The sequence below is a fragment of the Mixophyes fleayi genome, chromosome 5, assembly GCF_038048845.1.
Source record: "Mixophyes fleayi isolate aMixFle1 chromosome 5, aMixFle1.hap1, whole genome shotgun sequence".
NCBI classification, from domain to species: Eukaryota; Metazoa; Chordata; class Amphibia; order Anura; family Limnodynastidae; genus Mixophyes; species Mixophyes fleayi.
The window spans coordinates 34,459,181-34,483,041 of record NC_134406.1 but is presented as its reverse complement, the minus strand read 5'-3'; the positions used below and the strand labels follow the sequence as shown (position 1 = coordinate 34,483,041).

General features: G+C 41.5%; 1 protein-coding gene across 5 annotated transcripts in view; it reads left to right on the top strand.

Annotated features, from left to right (window-relative positions):
- The window catches only part of MPP7 (MAGUK p55 scaffold protein 7), a 259,014-nt gene that overhangs the window by 137,629 nt on the left and 97,524 nt on the right, over positions 1–23,861 (top strand). For all 5 annotated transcript variants that reach the window (XM_075212010.1, XM_075212007.1, XM_075212011.1 and 2 more), the window contains one exon: positions 8,382–8,462. In XM_075212010.1, the coding sequence (XP_075068111.1) occupies positions 8,382–8,462 (81 nt within the window). The remainder of the gene's footprint in view (positions 1–8,381; positions 8,463–23,861) is intronic.

Genomic DNA, 23,861 nt, shown 5'->3' with positions numbered 1-23,861 from the left:
ACTGATTATTTTCAAAAATATTTCTGTTGTGATGTTCCGTAAATAGCACTTCTGTCCTAATGTGGCTAACTGCTATGGACCAGTGAAAGAGGACATTATGGACATGCTGAGTTCAGAATAAAAAGCTGAGTTATCTAATGTATATTATTCAGCTCATTAATACACAGACTGGGCTATATATTAATGTAGTAATATAAGCTTTGCTTGCTCCTTTAAGTCCACTGGATATCTCCTTGGCTCTCACTCCTATCTAATGTGCAGACTTCTTTCACATATATTACATAGGTGTCTCAAGATTGGATCATTTTTTTACAGTGTTGAGTACCTTGGATTCCATTTACAATCTCGTTTTCCATTTCATGACAAGGATTTGGCAACGTTTAAAGAAAGGGGTGATTATCCAACAGTAGATTAAGAAACAAAACATTATGTACATTAGTGAACATAAAACATAGCAAAAAACAAAACCCTTCTCCCAAATGACGACTTTGCACATCTTCTGTTACATGTTCTTAAACCAACATTGAAAACTGCTGAAGACACAGGATTCTGAGCACAAATTGGCTTTGGTCAGAACTCCTGGTCGCAGGCATGGAAATCAGTGTTCCTATAGTAAGACCGTAACCACTGACATTTTTGTTTTATGGGTAGTATTAACCCCACGTGCACCAGACGGGCAAAGTAAGCGTCTCTGAAATAGCCGAGTGCTGCATCACCGGCAGCTAAAGGGTCCGTGTTTATTGTACGTTCTGACAAGATGTAAGTGGAATCTAATTCCTCTGGCATATAATACAATTCCTATTCCTAAACTGGAGACTTAGATACAAGCCCTTGGATTTTAAAAATCCCAAGTAATCCACAATCAAGTAAATTTATAGTTTTGTTCCACTTGTGGTTTAATCTCAACCATCATGATGTTTTTCTTGAGTGGATTTTTTTTCAATGTAGATTCAAAGTATAAGAAAAACTATTAAAAGTAAATGCGGTATCCAAGTGACACATCAGAACCTGAGGAAATATCCAATTTACTCAACGCCTCTCCTTGTTTCTTTCATCACTGTGCTTATTTCTCTCTCATCTGCAGAGCAGGTGTTTCTTGTCATTTATTTAAATAATATACAATTGTTTTTCACTTTATATCGTCGTCAGTAGGAGGAAAACATTACTGCCTATTCTCCATTTTATGGTGTTTTGCCAGAATTGAGTATTTCTTAACAATCTCACTTGATTCATCTGTCTTTGTATGTACGTAACATACTGGCCCCTTCCATGTTTAAAATTACTACATTGAAAAGTAACACGTGGTTAAGATCCTCAGATGCTCCGCTGTATATGTACATTTTTTTAGTCTTATCTTTTTGTTGTTTTTGTTTTTTATGCTTTAACCTTCATTTTGTTCATCAATATCATTTGAATATTTCTATATTTACTTCATTTCCGAAATAAATGGCCTGAAGGGATCAGTGATTCCAATATTATTTTAAAAACAGACCCTTTGTCATAAAACTAACCTATTTGGCAAGGTACAATATAACTAAATTTAGGGATCCTGTTGTCATCCCCATGTCCTTCCCCCATCTACACCCAGTCACACACTCTGCCTCCATACATATAGTTAGCCATAAAGGTTTAAAAAGGACAAGTGCAATATTTCATATGTTCGAATAGAGCTGATACAGAGGAAGGGGAGGTATCTCGGATACCTTGATGACCCTCTGCAGGTATCTCGGATACCTTGATGACCCTCTGCAGGTATCTCGGATACCTTGATGTGACCCTCTGCAGGTATCTCGGATACCTTGATGTGACCCTCTGCAGGTATCTCGGATACCTTGATGTGACCCTCTGCAGGTATCTCGGATACCGCGATGTGACCCTCAGCAGGTATCTCGGATACCGCGATGTGACCCTCAGCAGGTATCTCGGATACCGCGATGTGACCCTCAGCAGGTATCTCGGATACCGCGATGTGACCCTCAGCAGGTATCTCGGATACCGCGATGTGACCCTCAGCAGGTATCTCGGATACCGCGATGTGACCCTCAGCAGGTATCTCGGATACCGCGATGTGACCCTCAGCAGGTATCTCGGATACCGCGATGTGACCCTCAGCAGGTATCTCGGATACCGCGATGTCACCCTCAGCAGGTATCTCGGATACCGCGATGTGACCCTCAGCAGGTATCTCGGATACCGCGATGTGACCCTCAGCAGGTATCTCGGATACCGCGATGTGACCCTCAGCAGGTATCTCGGATACCCTGATGTGACCCTCAGCAGGTATCTCGGATACCCTGATGTGACCCTCAGCAGGTATCTCGGATACCCTGATGTGACCCTCAGCAAGTAGGATCTTTCTCTCCCCTTCTTACATAACACTCCTTTCTCTTTACTTGCTCTTATCCAATGCACACATTCTTCCTCTTGGTCATCTCCTAATGTAGCCTCCTTCCACCGTAGTGCTCTTCGTCTTTGCTATCAAAATATATACTCTCCATTTCTCCTGTCTCCCCTGATCACTTCTACTGCTCCACTAGCAAATCTCTTCTATTTTTTATTCCTGATGCCCTCTGCATTCTGCTTTTTCTCTGCTGCCCCTTTGGTTATGCTTCATCTCTACCCTTACCACCTCTACCGCTCAGCCAGCAAAGCTTGGTAGGATAAACTATATATGTGTCCAGTAACCGTATCAATATATTCATGCCATCTCCAGATTTAGTAAATCCTCAACACCTGATCTCCACCATAGACCAGTAGTACATATTTAGCAGTCAGTACTGTGATTTGTAATTTATTATACATCAGGGGCATCTGTCTCCCCGGCCAGTCCCATAGTGGGCTGCCTTGGGCTGGGTCACTGGGCCACCTGCATTTTCTTTCCCTTTAAACTGTTCTTAATAGGCTGCTCAGTCGAGTCTTGCCCCCCGGGCTAAAATTTGCCAGCCCTCTCCTGACATGCATCCAGGGTTTTTTCAAATGCTACTGTTTCTTAGAGAGAAATTCAACTAGCTGCAAAGTGCCACCACTTACAGGTTCTCAGTTCATTTTCTCCTCGCATAACTATGGGACACGAAGAAAGAGCAATTCAAATTCTACCAAAATTTGTTGCCACAAAGTGTTCCAGTGACACATCGTGGCACCCTGTGCTGAATTGAATTGCCCCTCATTATACTTTTTGGTTTATTGATTTATTTGCCAAATAATAGTAATGGTACCTAGTGTCTTTAAGGTGAATATTTAAGGCCCTATTACGTGTTGGATGCATGTCCATTTGTGAGCAGAAAATTAAGCATTTCTGTTCTACGCATGTGTACTAAAATTTAGATGTGAGCGTATCTTAGACTTGCTGCCCTTTACACCTGCGGCCAATCATCAGCATCATCATTTATTTTTATAGCGCCAACATATTCCGTAGCGCTTTCATAATTTGAGTACTGTAAGGACGCGTACACTGGATCCTCCTTCATGAGTCTTGAACATATCCCCAGATATCCTGATTAGGAGGCATATCTTAAGTTCAATTTTATACAACATATTAAATATTTGCATTTTTTTTTTCCTTTAAAAGCACATCTCTGTGCTACCTGGTAATGTCTAGCGCAGGTCACAAAAGGAAAGTTTGCTGCAGCACCAATGTGGAAACTGCTTCCCGATATTCATTTATCTGTCTCTGAGAGGGTGGACAGCTTTCTTCATTATAACAAATGATGTCTGAGTGGATGAATGTGCTTAGTGTGTGTTGCCAGAACATTATGTTAACAACGTGCAGGCTTGAGTTATTTTATCTATAGCCTTCACAGGTATTAAAGAGGTTATAGTAACATGCGGTTTGTAAGCCACGCCAGGAATCTATAAAAGAACCTTTACGGTAAAAGATTTTAAAACCCACCCCATTCTTTAGTACATCTTAAAGTTGTAATACACCCATGTATATGTTTCTGCATAGGACTGTTTAGTTCGCAATCACTTCAACAGGTGCAATATTATAACTGTGGGGGAATCGTTCAACTAAATACATTGATGGCATACCACTATTTATTGGGGCCTCAGAAATATAGAGATAAAAGAAATAAGTTACAGTAACATGTGTTATAGATGTTAATACACAGCAGGTTTTATGCAGGCTTTAAGACTCCCCAAAGCGAATTTTCACTAACATTCTAGTTGTACATATATTTAATGGTGCGTATATATTAACACAGAAGTGACGTGAATATACGTAGTAGTTAGGTGGCATGTATGTGCGTGGTACACAAGGGTGGCGTGCGTATACAGCGCACACAAAAGTGAGGATAGATTTAAAATTAAAGCCACAAGATAGAAAAAAAATGTGTGACTGCGCTCTATACCCTGTAATAATAAAAGAACCATATACAAATGGCAGAGTAAGTTATTAGACACAAGCTGTAGTGTGTAACAATAAATGTTTTAATAAAAAATAAAACAAAAATAGAAATATTCTCTTATTAACTCGTTTAGAACAATCACATAAAATGAGTAAACACCATATTCATTCTAATAGGAAAGCAAGATAATAATCAGTGCTATGCAATAAACAATCAAAAACTCCAAGATGAAACATATGCATTAAAGCACAACTGTAGTTTGAGAGAAACCGAAAATCTCAAATCTCAAAACATGCTAAAAGATATAGCAACATGGAGCAATCCATATAAATAGAAAGTCACCACAATCCAGATCCAGACCTTTGCACCAATAAAAGGAGCTCCCACTTAGGGAATAATTGCCCCAGAACGTGTAGTAATGTGAGAAAACTGGTTATATAACAGTAGATAAAGTCTCCGGATAAACAAGCCAGAAGTAAGCGAAACAATGGGTATGTTACACAGTGGTAAAATGGGATCACTTAAGACCTCCACCTTCTCCTCTGTGTTCCGCAGCTCTCTGGTATAGACTAATCCCAATAGCAAGTGGTGCGCACCACAATAGGCAGCCCTGACAGAAACAGTGACCAGTATCCTGTAAACTTGGTTCCCTCCTCCGTGTCACTAATAATATCAGATCCAAATAGAGACATAGCCTCCTAGCTGACACGATTTGTTCTACAGAACTTTTTCAAAGCATAAATTAGATTTAAAATTAAATATGAATTGTCATGGGGAGGCACAATCAAAAATTAAAAATATACAGTGTTCTCCCCAGAAAATGTTGCCAGTCGGGTGGCATTAAGAAGTATACCAGATGGGGACAGTGTAATACTTTGCAGTAATAATGAAAAATGTTGTAGGTTATTACCCACACCTGCCAGGACTGGTCAGACTGGTGGTCAGTGGTCTAACACACTGCGGGCTGTAGTGCTCACATCCCGGAGGAGATGCCAAATAAGGTCCCGGACTCACAACCACATTTTGGGCAAATTGTTGTATCACCTGTACCAAATCTTGCTAATTTAACAGGAGTAAGATGTGCTCAGGGCCGTAACTAGGGCTGTGCGACAGGGGTGACCGCCCAGGGCGCAACGCTGAAGGGGGGCGCAATTTAGGAATATTTTAGGTTACTTTGGTTAAAATTGAGGGTTAGGGGGGCGGCATTTGTCTTTCTTGCCCAGGGCGCTAGAATTCTAAGTTACGGCTCTGGATGTGCTCTATGTAAAATAAACACTTATATATGCTGAAACTTTAGCGATACAGTGGAATAACGGGAACTACTCTGGATGATACCCCCAGACTTTGTCAGTAAAAGGAACCCTAAATCCGTGTCCCATTTCACTCTTATAACCAAGCCTCCTATAACCAAGAGGTTGAAGCAGCTTTTTTTTGGGGGCCCTCCATCATATTTGGTATCACATTGTCAAATTGTGCCATCAGAGCATGTCTGACTTGATAAAAGAAAAACATTGTCCAGGGTATATCATGTTCCTCATGTTGCTCAAGAGATTTAACGATATCAGCTGCATATAGTCGACCTATGGCGGTCATCCCCTGACGGGACCACAGACAACAATTCTTTAAGTTTATTAGTACCCCATAGAGGAGTACACTGATCTGAATCGTCCCCACCTGCCACTTTAATTTTAATTATATCATTCAATATTTTCACAACCTGTACCAATAATGGGGGTGCACAGTTATCAATCGCCAATAAGGCCTGTAGTGGAGTAAGGCTACTATCAAATTGTCGTACTAATTCCCAGTGTAGGTCATGATACTAAAGAGCAGAAACCCAGAATTTATATTTTTCATGTTTTATCTGATCTCTGCACCAACCTAAACTTGGGAACAGAAGCTACATTAGGTGTGCAGTTATAGATAACAGCTGTGCAAGGAAACTACCGTAATCCTGCATCTTCCTGGATATGGGGCCTAATAATGTCATATTTGATTTGCAATTGTGTGGGGAATTAGAACTATGATCTTTATTGAATTGGGAACTATGTATTTATGATGTGTCAGAGAAAATATATGGCTGGTATAAGAAATTTGAACAGACTGGTTCACGTCCAAGTGTGAATTTGCTCCTCATATTGGCATATACACTGCTCCTCCTAAGAGTAACTTCCTAGGTGAACATGGATTAAAAAAGAAATCTGAGTGAAATGTGGCCTATAAGATCTATGTAAGTGTTCTCTTTTTCTGTATCTTTTCCCACAGTCATCACTATTAAATGGCACTTAAAGCCGTCCTGTAGTACAAGTGATATGACAGAAAAACACCTACCTTTGAGATGCCCAAAGCTTAAATCAGATGTTGCTGCGTGAGCTCCAGCTTACTGTACATGGACTATATGCACTCGAAGATGAAAATTGGATGTTGCTGTTTGCAAATTGATTTTTGTACCACACACAGCACGTATTGTCATTGACGTTACTTATTATATCAGGCCAGATATGTTTTAAGTGCTCAATCTGTGAAAACACTATGCACATTTTTTTTAAACATACCCCTTCACTTTTTAATTTTGTTTTAAAACCTATCCCTCTCACTTTGCAGCTTTTTAAACCATGCCCTTTGTGCCCTGCTTCACTATACAGCATCTGGCCACGTACCACCCATACACAAATCGCCTCTGACTGCATTCTACTCAGAGTAATATAGGTTTTACCTGGTGGTACTGGAACCACCTGTGAGTGGCACTAGATGGACCCATTGGTGGCGCTAGACACATGCTTTGGGCAGAGCATGACACGCCCACTCAGCATTGCTGTGCCCGGTGTATTGGTGTTTTTCCATTTGTCTCCCTGAAATGATGTTTTAAAAGCTGACAAGTATGGTCTACCTGCAGCATAGTGTTCTATACATTTAGTGAGCGCTCCCATAGGTTGTATTGTACTGATCAGTGATGCATGCACTGCAAGCAATGGGGAAATTGACAAGAAACACTTGTCAGAAGTGACTTCTGCACGAGTCCTTTTATTAGTCGTTATTTTCTGGACTATCAACGTTAAGGCACATACACCAATCTTTAAGATCGGCTTGTGGACACACTGGGTTTTAACAGGTGTATTTGGGACCTTAGAAAAGCACTCAACCACACTTTTAATATCCTTATATCTTATAGTAGGGACTAAATTATTATATTTATAAACTCGTCCTGTATTGTCTCTTCTACTTTATCATTTTTGGTACTTTGGAGGTAATTTCTTTGTGAGCTTAAATTTGATTTACAAAAAAAGCAACAATGTTTTTATTCCTCAATGTGATTCACGGTGATGCTTGTACACAAAGCTCACCTAATATTTTTCATTTAATCTGGTAATATGAGAAGTATAACATATCTAAAGCAACAAAGTGCATTGGAGGTGCCACTTAGCTGTCTATAATGTAATTATCTGCAATGCTGTGAATGGCTCTGTCGGCTGACATGTCTTACTCCTCGTGCTTGACCTGACTTTACATTTAAGGAACTACTTACCGTGTGTGTAAACGTAAGTTAAAAGGCGCAGACAGTGTTTACTTGGGAGGGGAGGGGGGTTGCACAGTACATCCTCTGTGGGATATTGGAAGCAATGTAGATTTTACCACCTCGTTCAGAAGCAGCTTTTTTTTATTTAAACAGACAGTGTCAAAGTTTGATCCATCCGTTTTTACAAGTGAGCCTTTGTCTGCATGCAAAGAGCTATTCCCCTAAATGAAGTGCACGACTTTACCCCTGCAACCATATATCAGAATGTGATCTGACTCTAGTGCCAGATACGATTACTTGAGTTAAACTCGGCTGAAAGAACTGGCTGGAATCAGGTCCACCGAGGCCCAAGGCAGAGAACTAATGATTAATAGTCTGTTTATGTTCACGCTGGCTTCTGTTTTGAGCACACTGGAAAGCAATAATCTCAAACAAGATAGATTCTCAGTTGTCACTGACGCACTGGGTGAGGCAACGTGTGGTTAATGCTTTCGGTGTCAATTCTGTCTCTTTCACAGCTGGCTGAAGAACTGCAGAGCAAGCCGCTGAACAGCGAGATCAGAGAATTGCTGAAACTGCTGTCAAAACCAAATCTCAAGGTGAGGACATGTTACACCTGCAAGACGGACAAAACCGTCCATTAGCTGTGAATTAAGAGGAAAGAAAAAGATTATTTATGTGGAAGTTGGTATTCTTATGAACTTTTATGGGAAAGTTAAATACATCACTTTCCTTCATCCATCCCAGAAAATATACGGTTGGCAGACTGTAACCCTTAAATTATAATGTTGTGACAGCTTGCAGTGAGTGTAAAAGAAAGGTGTTTGTCAGTGGAGTTTTTTGCCCATGTGTGGACATATGTACGGTGGCGGGTCACCTAAGGTGAGGTTAGTGCACGTCTAGCCTGAGTGACGTGCATCGTTGGAGTGAGCCTCTGCCTCTCAGGCATCTGTGCACTGATGTGAGGCCAGGCTGAGAGCCAGAGTGCACAAGCCATGTACTCCCACCTCAGGATATTGGGTAGACTCGCCATAGTTAAGAAGAGTAACGCTAAGACAAAATATAGCTATGTACTAAAGGATACAGTACAATCGTATTGTATTCAGTTTCACAACTGTATCCTAAAATACAGTTTTCCGCGATGTAGCTTTACCATTTGTAGTCCATAAGAGGTTAATGGCCCTGGAAGCTGACGGCTCCATTCATAAACTTGCATATGTAATACTATGACTGCTGTGCAATCTCTAATGCAGCCAGCACACAACCGGCCCTATATGTTTTGGTTTTATCAATTAAGAAGTACTTCCCATGGCATGTGGCCAGAGATGACCATAGCCCAGCACTTACTCATGTTAAACTGGTCCTTAAGAGTCTTCTGAGATGATGATCGGTGCTTAGATGTATCTGACACAGTATTTACCATGTCCTAAACACCCAGGACGTTTGCAGCTGCCTAACTTCTGCTACCAGCTTACCCCTTAAATAACTAAATGTAGCCCAGTGTTTTAAAACAGGTTTACTCTGAACCACAGTCCGACCTGTAAATGGGACATTAGGACACAGGGGCCATCAGTTTGACAGCGTCATCCTGCCTAAGCCATTCAGTGGCATCAGATGCTGATTTATTGTGATGTTGATTGCCCATTAGTTGTGACCCATTATCAGTACAGAGAAGATGCTGACTGGCGTTACATTTTGTAGTAATATAGTTTGAAACTTACAAATATATAATGTATGTTTTTCAGAACTTCCAACGCTATACAATATAGGGTACTTGTTAATTTATTAGACAGGCTCCACTTGGGAAAATAAATATGGAAACCAAAAGGGCGTGTGAGGGGGATTATATGGCCTATACAAACTTCAGATCACATGGGTGTCCTGGTTTTTGGATTCCAAATTATGGGAGCCCTACAAATGCATTTATATTGTTAGAGCTGCTTCGGGCATGACATTGAGAGGCCACTGGTTCAACGGTCCGTTTCTTGTCCCAACCAATAGAAATGCATGTAAACTCCAATGGGTAGAATTATAGTTTATTTCCCTGTCTGTTGTCCGTATCACTTAGCCTATGTACAATCACTGGCAATAGGTACATCTTCTATGTTGCCGATTTTAAATCTTAATGATCAAAAACCGGTTTAGTTCATCTGTATTAAATGTTTATACTTCTAGCAACTGAACCATGCTATAAATTCTAATATTACAACTAAATGTTCCAGGAAAATACTGATCTATTTTAACATCTACATAATATCTCTATTGAAAGCTTAGTATTGTGAGCCTCCTCTGTGCCATCTAGTTTAGAGCTAAACATCAAGACTACCTTCATGGACCTTTTAGGGTTTAATGTTGCAAATATAAACTTATCTTATATGTAACCATTTGTTAGATACACTATATAGGAGAATGCATCTAGCAAGTACTATTTGGATCAAGTTTTTCATCTTTGGGCTTTGTATTGTCTAAGCCAGTGATGGCTAACCTGTGACACTCCAGGTGTTTTGAAACTACAAGCCCCAGCATGCTTTGCCAGCTATCAGCTAGTTATCTACTTGCAAAGCATGCTGGGGCTTGTAGTTTCACAACACCTGGAGTGTCACAGGTTAGCCATCACTGGTCTAAGCCCAGCCCCCATCATCTGACTGCTGTCAGCAGATTGAACTCACTAGTGCGAAAATCTGTTTGCTCTAGTTCTTTTCAAACCCAGTGGTGTCGGGTTTGTGATGCGTTGGTGGGGGCGGTGGTATAGACAATGGATCCAGTACAGAGAGCATGGCAGAGCTGTGTGGTATCCGGGGACAATGGAACTAATCATCTCTGCCTTGTGATACAAATACATGGATAAAGGGATGAGAAAGGAGCCATAAAAAACAATGCATTTGGTAGCAGGTTGACATGTTAAGCCATTCAGTTAGTCTTCTGGATGCGGACAAGCAACTGTTTACTTACATTCGTCTGATGTATGAAATAAACCCTGTAACTAAGGGGTTAAAACGAAAGCTGTACTTGTTTTATTGTATCAGGTTTCCAAATAATGCCCTGGAACAAATAGCCTATTCCTTGTAGGCCTGGTTGGAAAGTTAGGTCGATGGCAGAGAATTGATCTGCAATTGTAAACTCCTATTATTTATAGCTGGAACTCAAGCTTTTCTATTTGTTAATTTCCTTTGTCTGTTAAAGACTGAATTGTTCCCACTAACTGACATTTTCTGGGCATATTGGCCCTCAGTAGTGCGAAAAAGCATCAGAATGGTCTTTATTTCCTTATAAAATATAAAACTTAAATGTATTTTATTGCTGGTGTTTGTGTAAACTATCAAAATGTCATTTTAAAAAAAATATCCGGTTACAAACAATTTATTGCAATGTTAATAGGGAATAAGTAACGGAAAGAGAATGCGCTGTATGGTAATGTCTTTTACTTGTCTAAAATAACGTAGAAATTAAAATAACCACATCCATTAACCAGTTGAGCACATTGGGTCAATTACACAACATGCCAGAATTTTTTTTTTTTCAATGGATCAAACATGGGTAAAAGTTCAACCAACAAGTAAACCAGTTGATGGGCAGCAGGTTACCCCCCGGCCTTCACCCGCGGCCCCCAGCTCCTTCCTGCCTTATCTGTCAGTTTTGTTTGTTATAGATTATAACAGTTGTTTGAAATGCCTGCTGATACTTTATTACAGAGAAGTGTATCTTTCTTTTGATGTATAGTTTTATCTTATTACTGAGATTACGGGTAATGTGCGGCCCTATTGAAGGTAGACTGTAATGTGCTGGTGAGGGCCAGTGGTGCCACTGACCAGCCACAAGAGGCTTTATGTAATGAATCAATGCCATGGAGCACTAATGAAAGCCTTGCCCTTGTCATAGGGTGCCAGCCCTCAGCTGTAAAAACTTGCGCGTCCCGAGGGGCAGATACCCTTCTACTAGCGCCCCACCGAGGAAGCAAAAGATGAACTCTGAAAGTAACTTCTGTTCTTTGTCTACAAATGGCAATGTAAAGTTAAAGTTATTTACCACATTGCATCCCTTGCATGTCTGAGATGTGAACCGAGGTCAGGAATATGCTCGAGATTGTCACGGCCTGAATATGTTGATTCTATTCTCTGCGTTAATGTCGGTGTGTAAACTGATTTACACAATGTGAACATGAATTATGATTTGCCAGAACATGAAATTTGTGGTTTGAAATTATGGTGTGCAGCTTCCCTCCCAATTTTCCTTTGCTCTGCCCAAAAAATATAAAACTCAAAATAATAATAAAAAACCTTCACATTTCTTGAATGGGATTTGAATAATACATTAAACATGTGGACAGCTGCATTTCAGCATGGAAGACGTCGGTTATTAAGTTCACAGATCTTTCTCTGCTGCCAGAGAGGTCAGTTTATGTTCAATACATCACATGCCTCTATCTGTGAAGAGGTTAGGGAGCTCGTCCTCTGTATAAGAGAACTGTGGATTTTATATCCCTCCTGGCGGTTTCAAGTGATAGAGCCAGGCTTTAGAAGCGCATAGTCTGCCTTCTGGTTTTGCTTTCATTTTTTTTTTTTTTTTTTGGATGATTGTCTGAACAATATATTCAACGTGAACATCAGACAATAAAATGCACAATTTGAAAGGTTAAAGTATAACAGAGTATGAGGTTTATGAAGACACATTTAACATACCTGAAAATACCGCTTACTTTTGCATCTGTTCTGAGAGGACGACTGCTTTTTGCTTGAAGCAGGGTTAAATGAGAACTAAGGTTAAGTATAGTTAAAGTGAACTGGTACTTACACACAACTGCACATTATACAACTATCTAAGCACACAATATATTAACGAACAGCCTTTTTCAGTAGTTTGTTCTGTATTCACTTTTCGACATGCCTGTGTGAGGTCAGCCATCTTTTAGGCAGGTGTATATGTTCATGAATAGGAAAGAAGTGTGTTAATAGTGCATGTACTGGCAGGAGCATGCTCACTGTGTCCCCAAGAATCCTCCTGTGACATCATCATCCTGGAAGTTGCCAGCTTGCAACACATTGGCCCTTTGTAGGCAGAGAAGCTGAATGATAGAAGCCACTTGGAGAGAGGATAGAATAGTATGCCATCCAACTCTGGTAATTTGCACACAGTGTATGCTGTTTTCTGTGCTTTTCCCCCATGCAGAGGGACAATGGGAATAACTTTATGGTTTTTTAATGGCTTGTCATTACCGTGTTTAACGTAATTATGGCATTAGAGTTCACACCAAAGATATTTGAAGCATATTAAAATGACAGTGGGGAAAAAAGTCAGGATTCATTATTGGCACAACTGTTTAACTGGTCTTTTTCTTTAGGAACACTTGAAAATTATTCTAAAGAGTGCAAATAACCTCTCACTAACTTCACTAAAGGCCTAAGTCTTTGGTGTCCGCAAGCCTTGTACTTGCTGTAAAGAGCTAACCCATCAGTATAAAGCACCTCCTTTAGTTAGTGTACTATGGTACATAGTCTAAAGTTGAACAGTTGACATAGCTGTGCCTATTCTGTCGTCAATTCATATCATAGCATTCATGGAAAATATGGTTATTTAATCACTTATGGAATGAATACTTAAATGTTCTGCTCCACTTACCAACTCTGCAAAACTAAAACATTCCTTTTAAAAAAAAATAAGCAAATAACGTTATTTGTATGTTCATGATTGTCTTCATTTTAAGGTGTGTTTGACCAGGATCTGAGCACCTTTTTGTTTATTAATTTTTTTATTGCTCATCCAAATCTACCACGTTTTTAAGTGGATGCGGTCTGAACATCCTGTTACCAATGCTCACAGCAGTGCAGAGTATTTTATTGGATGAGCATGTTGATCTTGCCGAAGACAGTGACTTGACCACTCGTGTGTTTGTTAAGAACAGGTCTGCATGTGACGAGCACAATGTCCTTGTGAAGGGAGGAGATTTGTTTGCCTATTTAAGAAAGCCATTTCTCTGTTTGCATGCTAGCACAGCAAATGATAACCTGTAGTTGACCAATAGGAGAAAAGCAGGGAAAAATATCCCTGTGACTACTACGCACACTCATACCCAGGGCTGGTGCAAGGTTGCCCGGCACCCTAGGCAAAGCTTAAGCTTGCCGCCCCAACCCCCCCCCCCCCCCCCAATTTTCCCAGCCCTTAACACACTTAAAAATAACTCTTACCTCCTCTTGGCTGGCTAGGATGCAGTCCAGATGTCTGATGTCTGATGCAGAATGCTGTCCAGGCTTCACTGCTGCCCAGGAGCAAACACAGGATATCTAGAGGGGAGGCTCCAAATGCTAGACTTCAGAACAAAACAAAGAAAAGAAAACTTGACATCACTCACTGGTTACACACTGACATGTACCCCGCTGCCCACCAACTTCTCTCACACATGCCCTTCTGCCCACTAGCTATTTTCACATATGTCACCCCTTGCCCATCAACTTGTGTCACATATGCCAGCCGCATAACACCAGCTTTACTCACATGCCCCCCTGCCCATTACTCTGCTTTTTTTTTTTTTTTAGTATTTGCCCACTACTTGGCTCTCCTCTGTTGCTGTCTATTAATGTATTCTGTAGATGATATATTAAATATGCTAACACATGCAAATAAATAGAGAAGGGTAATCTTAATGACAGATAATATAGACCAGTGGTGGGCAGACTCGGTCCTCAAGGGCTACCACCAGTTCATGTTTTTAGGATTTCTTTAATCATGCACAGCTGAGTTAATCTATTTGGCTGGGTCAGTAATTATCCCAGCTGTTTCTACAGACAGAAATCCTAAAAACATTAACTGTTGGTAGCCCTTGAGGACCGAGTTTGCCCACCACTGATCTAGACCGTTCTATTTTATTTGCATTTGTTAATGTATTCTGCAGATGTAAAATTAATTATACTAACAGAGGGCAACAAAGGAGAGCCAAATAGAGGGCAAATACTAGAAAACATGAATAGTTCCTTAACTATCCTAGAGTAGCCCCAGCAAGGTGAATTAAAGCTGTGCTGCATTTTGTCATGATACTATTTTAGTACAAGACCCCATAGTCTCTAACTCAAGGACATTTCTAATTGTAATCCCCCAATTCCCTATTTTCTCCAGCCTCCCCCCCCTCCCCAATATTCTGTAACATCCATTCTTCCCCACACACATTTTCTGTATCCTCCATTCTCCCCCCTTTCTGTATCCTCCATTCTCCCCCCTTTCTGTATCCTCCATTCTCCCCCCTTTCTGTATCCTCCATTCTCCCCCCTTTCTGTATCCTCCGTTCTCCCCCCCTTTCTGTATCCTCCGTTCTCCCCCCCTTTCTGTAGCCTCCGTTCTTTCTCCCCCCCTTTCTGTAGCCTCCGTTCTTTCTCCCCCCCTTTCTGTAGCCTCCGTTCTTTCTCCCCCCCTTTCTGTAGCCTCCGTTCTTTCTCCCCCCCTTTCTGTAGCCTCCGTTCTTTCTCCCCCCCTTTCTGTAGCCTCCGTTCTTTCTCCCCCTTTCTGTAGCCTCCGTTCTTTCTCCCCCTTTCTGTAGCCTCCGTTCTTTCTCCCCCTTTCTGTAGCCTCCGTTCTTTCTCCCCCTTTCTGTAGCCTCCGTTCTTTCTCCCCCTTTCTGTAGCCTCCGTTCTTTCTCCCCCTTTCTGTAGCCTCCGTTCTTTCTCCCCCTTTCTGTAGCCTCCGTTCTTTCTCCCCCTTTCTGTAGCCTCCGTTCTTTCTCCCCCTTTCTGTAGCCTCCGTTCTTTCTCCCCCTTTCTGTAGCCTCCGTTCTTTCTCCCCCTTTCTGTAGCCTCCGTTCTTTCTCCCCCTTTCTGTAGCCTCCGTTCTTTCTCCCCCTTTCTGTAGCCTCCGTTCTTTCTCCCCCTTTCTGTAGCCTCCGTTCTTTCTCCCCCTTTCTGTAGCCTCCGTTCTTTCTCCCCCTTTCTGTAGCCTCCGTTCTTTCTCCCCCTTTCTGTAGCCTCCGTTCTCTCTCCCCCTTTCTGTAGCCTCCGTTCTCTCTCCCCCTTTCTGTAGCCTCCGTTCTCTCTCCCCCTTTGTAAAGCCTCCGTTCTCTCTCTCTCCCCCTTGTATAGCCTCCGTTCTCTCTCTCTCCCCCTTGTATAGCCTCCGTTCTCTCACCCCTTGTATAGCCTCCGTTCTCTCACCCCTTGTATAGCTTCCGTTCTCTCCCCCCTTGTATAGCCTCCGTTCTCCCCCCTTGTATAGCCTCCGTTCTCCCCCCTTGTATAGCCTCCGTTCTCCCCCCTTGTATAGCCTCCGTTCTCCCCCCTTGTATAGACTCCGTTCTCCCCCCTTGTATAGCCTCCGTTCCCCCCCCTTGTATAGCCTCCATTCCCCCCCCCCTTGTATAGCCTCCATTCCCCCCCCCCTTGTATAGCCTCCATTCCCCCCCCTTGTATAGCCTCCATTCCCCCCCCTTGTATAGCCTCCATTCCCCCCCCTTGTATAGCCTCCATTCCCCCCCCTTGTATAGCCTCCATTCCCCCCCCTTGTATAGCCTCCATTCCCCCCCCTTGTATAGCCTCCATTCCCCCCCCTTGTATAGCCTCCATTCCCCCCCCTTGTATAGCCTCCATTCCCCCCCCTTGTATAGCCTCCATTCCCCCCCCTTGTATAGCCTCCATTCCCCCCCCTTGTATAGCCTCCATTCCCCCCCCTTGTATAGCCTCCATTCCCCCCCCCTTGCATAGCCTCCATTCCCCCCCCCTTGCATAGCCTCCATTCCCCCCCCCTTGCATAGCCTCCATTCCCCCCCCCTTGCATAGCCTCCATTCCCCCCCCCTTGCATAGCCTCCATTCCCCCCCCCCTTGCATAGCCTCTATTCCCTCCCCCCCCTTGCATAGCCTCTATTCCCTCCCCCCCTTGCATAGCCTCCATTCCCTCCCCCCCTTGCATAGCCTCCATTCCCCCCCTTTCTGTAGCCTCCGTTCTCTCCCTCATATGTATAGCATCCGTCCACCGTCCCCTCCTGTTTTCTGTAGCCTCCTCTTTCCTGTACTCACCTTAGTTTCTTCATTTTCTTTCCTTTCTCTTCTTGCTTGCTTCTTTCTTCTTTCTCTGTCCTCTGCTCCTCTACACTCGCAGCGTCGTAACGTCACTACCCGGTGCCAAAAGCCGGGAACCAGGCGCCGGGTAAATTTTCAAATGCGGTGCTGCTACAGTGCAGCACTGCAATATTGCAGGCGGGCGGGCGATCTGCCCTAGGCGATCGCACCGCATGGCATTTATTTATAAAGTAGTCCTGGGTCCCTGGCCTTAGTGCCGCCCCCCAGAGGCCGGCGCCCTAGGCAGCTGCCTAATGGGAGCGCCGGCCCTGCTCATACCCTTATTTCTTAATTATGCTTGCAGTAGTGGATTTAAATAAATATTCCATTGGAGGCTATATCACTTTACCGACTCATTGCATTATATCAGTGTATTCTCTATAGAATCCAATCTCTGATGCATTTTATGTTCATGTCCAGCTACAAGTCACAGCAGTGGATGGCACGGCATGCTGCAACTTCTAGTTCCACAACAGCTGGCAAGTCCTCGGACCTCTAGGCCTGTTGTAAAGTTGGTCACGGCATTTTATTTTCCACAGATAAAACTTTTTTGAGTTACTAATATTTAAAACTGGAACAGTGTGCCCTAAACCCACCTCTTTATTGGTTTCTTTTAAGCATTTTTTATTAGGCTACAAAAATATGATTGGCTGCTAGTTGACGCTAAGCATTTTCACACATTGTATTGTACATATTTTGGTTTGATGTGAGTAATACAGAAATATATAGATGCAACTGTAAGAAAACAGTGACTGCACTGAAGCTCACATATGTTTGTAATATAAAGTTTTGTTGATCACTGTTCAATGTTTTTAAGCAGTATGCTTTTATATTTTTGTATTCGTGTATGTTTAAGCTTATTGAAGTGTTGGAAAAAAATATCAGTTTTTATTTTTTAAATTATCTTTTTGTTGAAATTTTAACAAAACAAACTAAAACTCCAACAAACAACATAACCCCATCAAACACATGTATCTTATGAAAACAAACAGAAAGATTTGTTACAGTACAGTTCAAAAGACAAGAGTGCACCAGATATAAATGTTACCCGTTAGACATACTGGGCAAAAAGTTTACATATACTAGTAAGCAAAAAGACGGAGAGAAAAAAAAATCAAAATACAGTCTCTCATTCCCTTAACATGTCATGACTGTGGAGCCACAGGGTTATATGAAGAGTATTTAAGTTCTACACAGGGCAGGACACCTATGGGAACCAAGTGTCACCGTTCTCCTCGGATGTCCGTGTAGCAGATCTGGAGCGGACCACAGTGGTCATACTTTATAAAGTTTCTGAAGGCTCCCCTACATTTGTATGTGAAGTCTTCATATCTTGCATTGATATTAACCATAAGCATCAGTCCTAGAAACGTGGGGGGGAGCAGGCCACCATCCATGTAGTTGTGATCTTTCATGCTTTTAAATCCACTATGGTCCACTTAGACCTGGAGTTACACCCACACTAACGCCAATCACATGATAAGTCTGAATTTGGCCCAATGTCAGGGTGTGTTGCTGCATGCCCCATAATAATCCAGTGTAAATCAGTCAGATCATTATTGGCCATGTTGTTGACCACTGGCTGACTGCTGTCAGACTGTGTTTGGTCATGTACAGGCTCAGATAGCACAGTCTACATATGTGGCCCAATCAGACATTGGTTCTGTTGCTCAGAGCTGGAGCAAAGAAACAGGTTCTGCCTACATGTGGTAGACTTAAGACGGGATTCCCATGCTATTGGCACCACTTTATTTTATACTTTTGTGACCAGACCACATCTCTCAGATTTTTTTCGTTATATGTCTGTTTCCATGATGTTTCTATACTTACCCCCAGAAAGTTACCACAGAAACCAATCTGCTAGTTTTCTCTATTATAGGCATACTAATTATATTTACTTTACCTTAGGTGGGAACTCTTCCAATAAACATCCAAGAATGTTGAGACTTTCATGCTTTGTATACATATATTGAAGATGGTGGAAGATATGTCATTGAGGGTTACATTATTGGAGAAGTGCTTCCGTGATGTTATGTCACAGTTCTTAGTGAACTGACTGGCTGCATTCAAATTTTGGTTTCACCCACAAAATGTCTGCCTCCTCTGATGTACTGGGGTCCTGTCCCTAGTTCCCTGTACGCCTGACAAGAGCAAACTGTAAATCAACACCCTAATTTGTTTTTTTTAGGTCCCCTGACAAATGTACAATACAGTCACTTAAGAGCTGTTTTTTGTTTTTTTTGTGACCTGAAAACAATAGAGCACAGACACCTGGTGTCCCTAAAAGAATGGCGCATTAACACTTTAGGTCCCAGTGGTAATAAGTTCAGCGCCACGGGACCATACAGTGTCATAACTTCAGAGGACTGCACAATTGCCAACATGAACTCTGAGCACTTAGAGCATAATTCAGCTTTCATCAAAATACTTCCCGGGACAGGTGTTGAAGAGAAACAATTCAACAGTAAATGCTGTAATTGAAGAATCCCCTAAAACATTTTTTCCCAATAATTTTTTGGCCTTCTGTTTCTCTTCTGTTTTCCTGTCTGGACTGGGTTACTAACCTATCGTGCCTGCGGCTTGCCGTATTTTCCCAAACAAAATAAATATTGGATTAAGTGCTGCTTAGTTCCTTCAGCTTGGGCCAATTATGTTGTCCTTCTTTCTCTGGCACAATTACAGAATGGAAGTGATTGGCATTTCAGGTTATAATCACAATTAAATTTGATTCTTTAGCTGAGTTTTTTGCTGCCAGCATTCTGAAGAGAGAATTCTTTTATTTGAAGTTTCTGGTTGAGTTCCCACTTTTTTTTAGAAGAAGAAAGAAGTGAGTTTCACTCAACCTCCACCATTGATATTGCAATTCATTTATTTTAGATTTTTAATCTCAAAAATTCTGGTGTGTTTTTAGGCAAGTTAACAATTTGTTTTTTTTTTAGGAAATTATAGCTGTGCATACAGTATTATGTCCTGAAAAAAGACCCTGAGTTGGTCTGCAACGTGGTCTAATAAATGAACACTTGTTGCACGTATTGAGGTCCCCCCGAGTGCCCGTTCTTTGCGAAATAATGAAGATCTATAAAGATCTACTGAACTGGGGTAAAAATTCTGTATGATTCTGGAACAGCAAAAGCATAAATACTGAAAGGGAATGTCCACCTTCAAATCACTTTGTAATTTGTTACACTTGCCCTCCTGCAGCATTTACGAAATAAGTCGTTTTATCACTATGTCTTCTAAGGTACGTCTGTATCATCAGGCAGAGATCGTTTCTCTCGGTCTTGTGTCTGAGGGTAACAAAAATAACATCTTATGTAAAGACAGTGGCTTAGTGGTTAGCACTTCTGCCTCACAGCACTGGGGTCATTAGTTCAATTCCTGATCATGGCCTTATCTGGGAGGCGTTTGTATGTTCTCCCCGTGTTTGCGTGGGTTTCCTCCGGGTGCTCCGGTTTCCTCCCGCACTTCAAAAACATACGTGCTCTGGTTTCCTCCCACACTCCAAAAACATACTAGTAGGTTAATTGGCTGCTAACAAATTGACCCTAGTCTGTGTGTGTGTTAGGGAATTTAGACTGTAAGCCCCAATGGGGCAGGGACTGATGTGCGTGAGTTCTCTGTACAGCGCTGCGGAATCAGTGGCGCTATATAAATAAATGGTGATGATGATGATACTAGTAGGTTAATTGGCTACTATCAAAATTGACCCTAGTCTCTCTGGGTCTTTGTGTGTGTTAGAACGTTTAGACTGTAAGCCCCAATGGGGCAGGGACTGATGTGAGTGAGTTCTCTGTACAGCGCTGCGGAATCAGTGGCGCTATATAAATAAATGATGATGATTGTTGAAATGCAGAAGGATGAGCGCTAGATAGAGCTCTTTATTTAGTAAATATTTGCAGATGCCCAGTACAAACATATAATGTAAAGGTGAACAGAAATAGAATTAATGACTATGTGTACGATGCCGGCAACTATGCAGGTTTGGTGGGAACGTGTGTAAAAATACATCCCACCATTTATAAAGAAAAAATCAAAATAAGCCCATCCCTCAGTCCCATCATGGCATGGCCATAATCTGACCAGCTGTGTCCAGTCACACTCACATCCTGCTAGACCAGACCCCCGCAGTATTGGGAGTTACATGGTGAGTGTGGCAGGTTGAGAACAAACACAGAGCAAAGTGGGTAGATGTAAGGAAGTGAGGGTTGATCCATGACTTTAGGGAGAATTGTCACTATGTAGAGGCACTTGCGTGCAGCAGTAGCTCACTGGCAACCTGAAGATTGTATAGCCCAGGGCTACTGTTAAATGATAGAACTATGTATTTGCTAAATTTAGGTATGATAATAAATGTCATTTTGCTAGGAAACACATCATTTCATTTAAATTAAACCTACATACAATGGAAAAAGTACTTTACTGAAGTTCATCATTGTGCTCAAGAATGGCCTTAATTAAATCATGACAATTTTTTTGTTCCTCAGACATTGACTTAAATTACTTTCGTCTGGTCTTGTTTTAATAGACACTTTCTGTTTTGTCTATATAGTGAATTTTTCCTTAGAATTTTTTGCAAAGTCTAATTAAATATATAAAGCTTAAAGATAGGTGTCTCTGGAAAATGTATAATATCCATGATTCTTGCTTGAAATTGCAGAACATTGTTATTTAAAGGTGAATGTGCCGTATTCTCCGCTTAACCTCTGGTCTTCTTTTCATGTAAACCTTCTATTGGGATAGAAATGAGATATGGGTCAGCGCATCCATTGCAAAGACACTGAGCAGTAGGCAATGCTACTGAATCTTCTTAACAAAACGAATGCAAATATTTTGCACAGAAAGAAAGATGCATTAATGTAGCTTAAGATTTTTATTTTCTTACTGCATCACTCATTTGTTGTTTTTTTTCACCTTTGTACCTTTTCTGTTTTTTCCTTCTTTAACAGGCACTATTCTTACCAAGAAGATGGTCATAATAGGGATGAGACATATGAGGTGTTCATAGAGGAGGTTTAATGATACAATGGGAGTGTTATAGTACCCAGAAAGAGGGGCTAAGACTGCATGGACTGTGTAGACATTGATTGACATTTTCTGTATATTAAAATACCTACCAATCCTCAATGGGTAATAAGATGCACTTACTTAATCACATCTTTGTCAAATGTTTGCAAATAGCCATTGATCCACTTTTTTTTGCTTTCTGCATCAACCACTATTCCCACAAATGAAGATGCAGTATCTAGTTTCTTCTCCTACTAGACTACCTATCCACTTGACCCTGACAAATCAGTCAGTTGCTGAGTCCTGTGCTCATCCCAATCTTAGCGAACACCTGTAACCTTTCTCTCTTTGCTGGTATTGTTCTATCATTACTCAAGCATATCGTTATTACTATTATTCTGACAAATATCCTCATTTTGATCCAAGTTCTCATTCTCATTACATGTTCTCTGTTCCCTTGCCCCTCCATGCTTCATAAGACACTCGCCTCACACTTACCGCTGGACCCTCGTCATCCAGGCTTTTGTTCCCAATACTCCACAGAGCTGCTCTGAATAAGGTGATTGATTTGATCACTGCTAAGTATAAAAACCACTGATTCCCCTAGATTTCTCTGCTGCTTCTTACATTGTTGACCCCTCACTTCTCACAGAAACACTGCATACCTACTAATTATTGTTTATTTATATAGCACCAATCATATTACTCACAAAACTGCTCCTTCGGTGTTTATTTTGTCTGCACACACTTTCTCTGCGCTAATTTATCTATCCTTTCCGGATCTTTCACCGTCTGTGTTGGGCCACATTGCTGAATGTCTGTCATTTCATCATGCATGTCCTCTTGACACCTTAAACTAGCACCCTGCCAAGCCTTCTGTTGTAGCCACCAAGCTGGCTGCTCCCAATCTTATTAGAACAAGGGCAGCCGACTTCCACGTCACGTGACTTCCTCTGCACAGTGCAAGGACATCATACCTGTAGGAGGAGGGACTACACTATGATCTCCATCCGTCCTCTGTGCGGCCCCTTTGAAGGCTTGAGGGCAGCTCCTATGGCTCTCCAGCTACTTCATGTTGCCCCTCACTGCCTTGAACTCAATCTTTCAGAAACTGACTTAGTAATTCTTCCACCGATGGACAGAAGTTACCTACCTGACTTCTGTATTGCTGTTGAAAATACAACAACATACTTTACCCCTCAAGCTAGCTACCTAGATGTCATCTTTGTGTTAGAACCGTCCCTTGTTCCCAACATTTAGTATATATCCAAATTCTGTTACATACAACACTGTGCAAAAGTTTTAGGCAGATGTGGAAAAAAATGCTGCAAAGATTGCTTTCAGAAATAGAAGTGTTAATAGTTTATTTTGAGCAATTTGCAAAGTGAAAGAACAGAAGAGAGATCTAAATCAAATCAATATTTGGTGTGACCACCCTTTGCCTTCAAAACAGCCTCAATTCTTCTAAGTACACTTGCACACAGGTTTTGAAGGAACTCTAAGCGCAGATATTCTGTGGATGTAGACTTGAGGGGTAGGGTTTATTGTTGTATTTTTAACAGTAATACAGATGTCAGGTAGGCAACTTCTGTCCGCCAGTGGAAATATTATTAGCTAAAAACAAAACATTAACAGACATATTTCACACAAGACCATGCAAAAACTTTTATTTATGCACTTCGAATCTCTCACATTGACTATTGCAGTTACATACTGGTCTTCCTTCTGGCCAGAAATCTACTCCTACAATCTATTTTGAATACAGTGGCTAGATCAATTTTCTTTGCCAAAGTTTTCTACATTGGTTGCCTGCATTTTACTGAATAAATATATAATAAAATATGTCTACGAATACATCTACTAACATTCAAAACCATTAATAAAACTGCACCATCATACATCTATTCCTGTGTCTCAACATTTCCCCCAATGCTGCCCAAGATCTATACCTCTCTTCCACG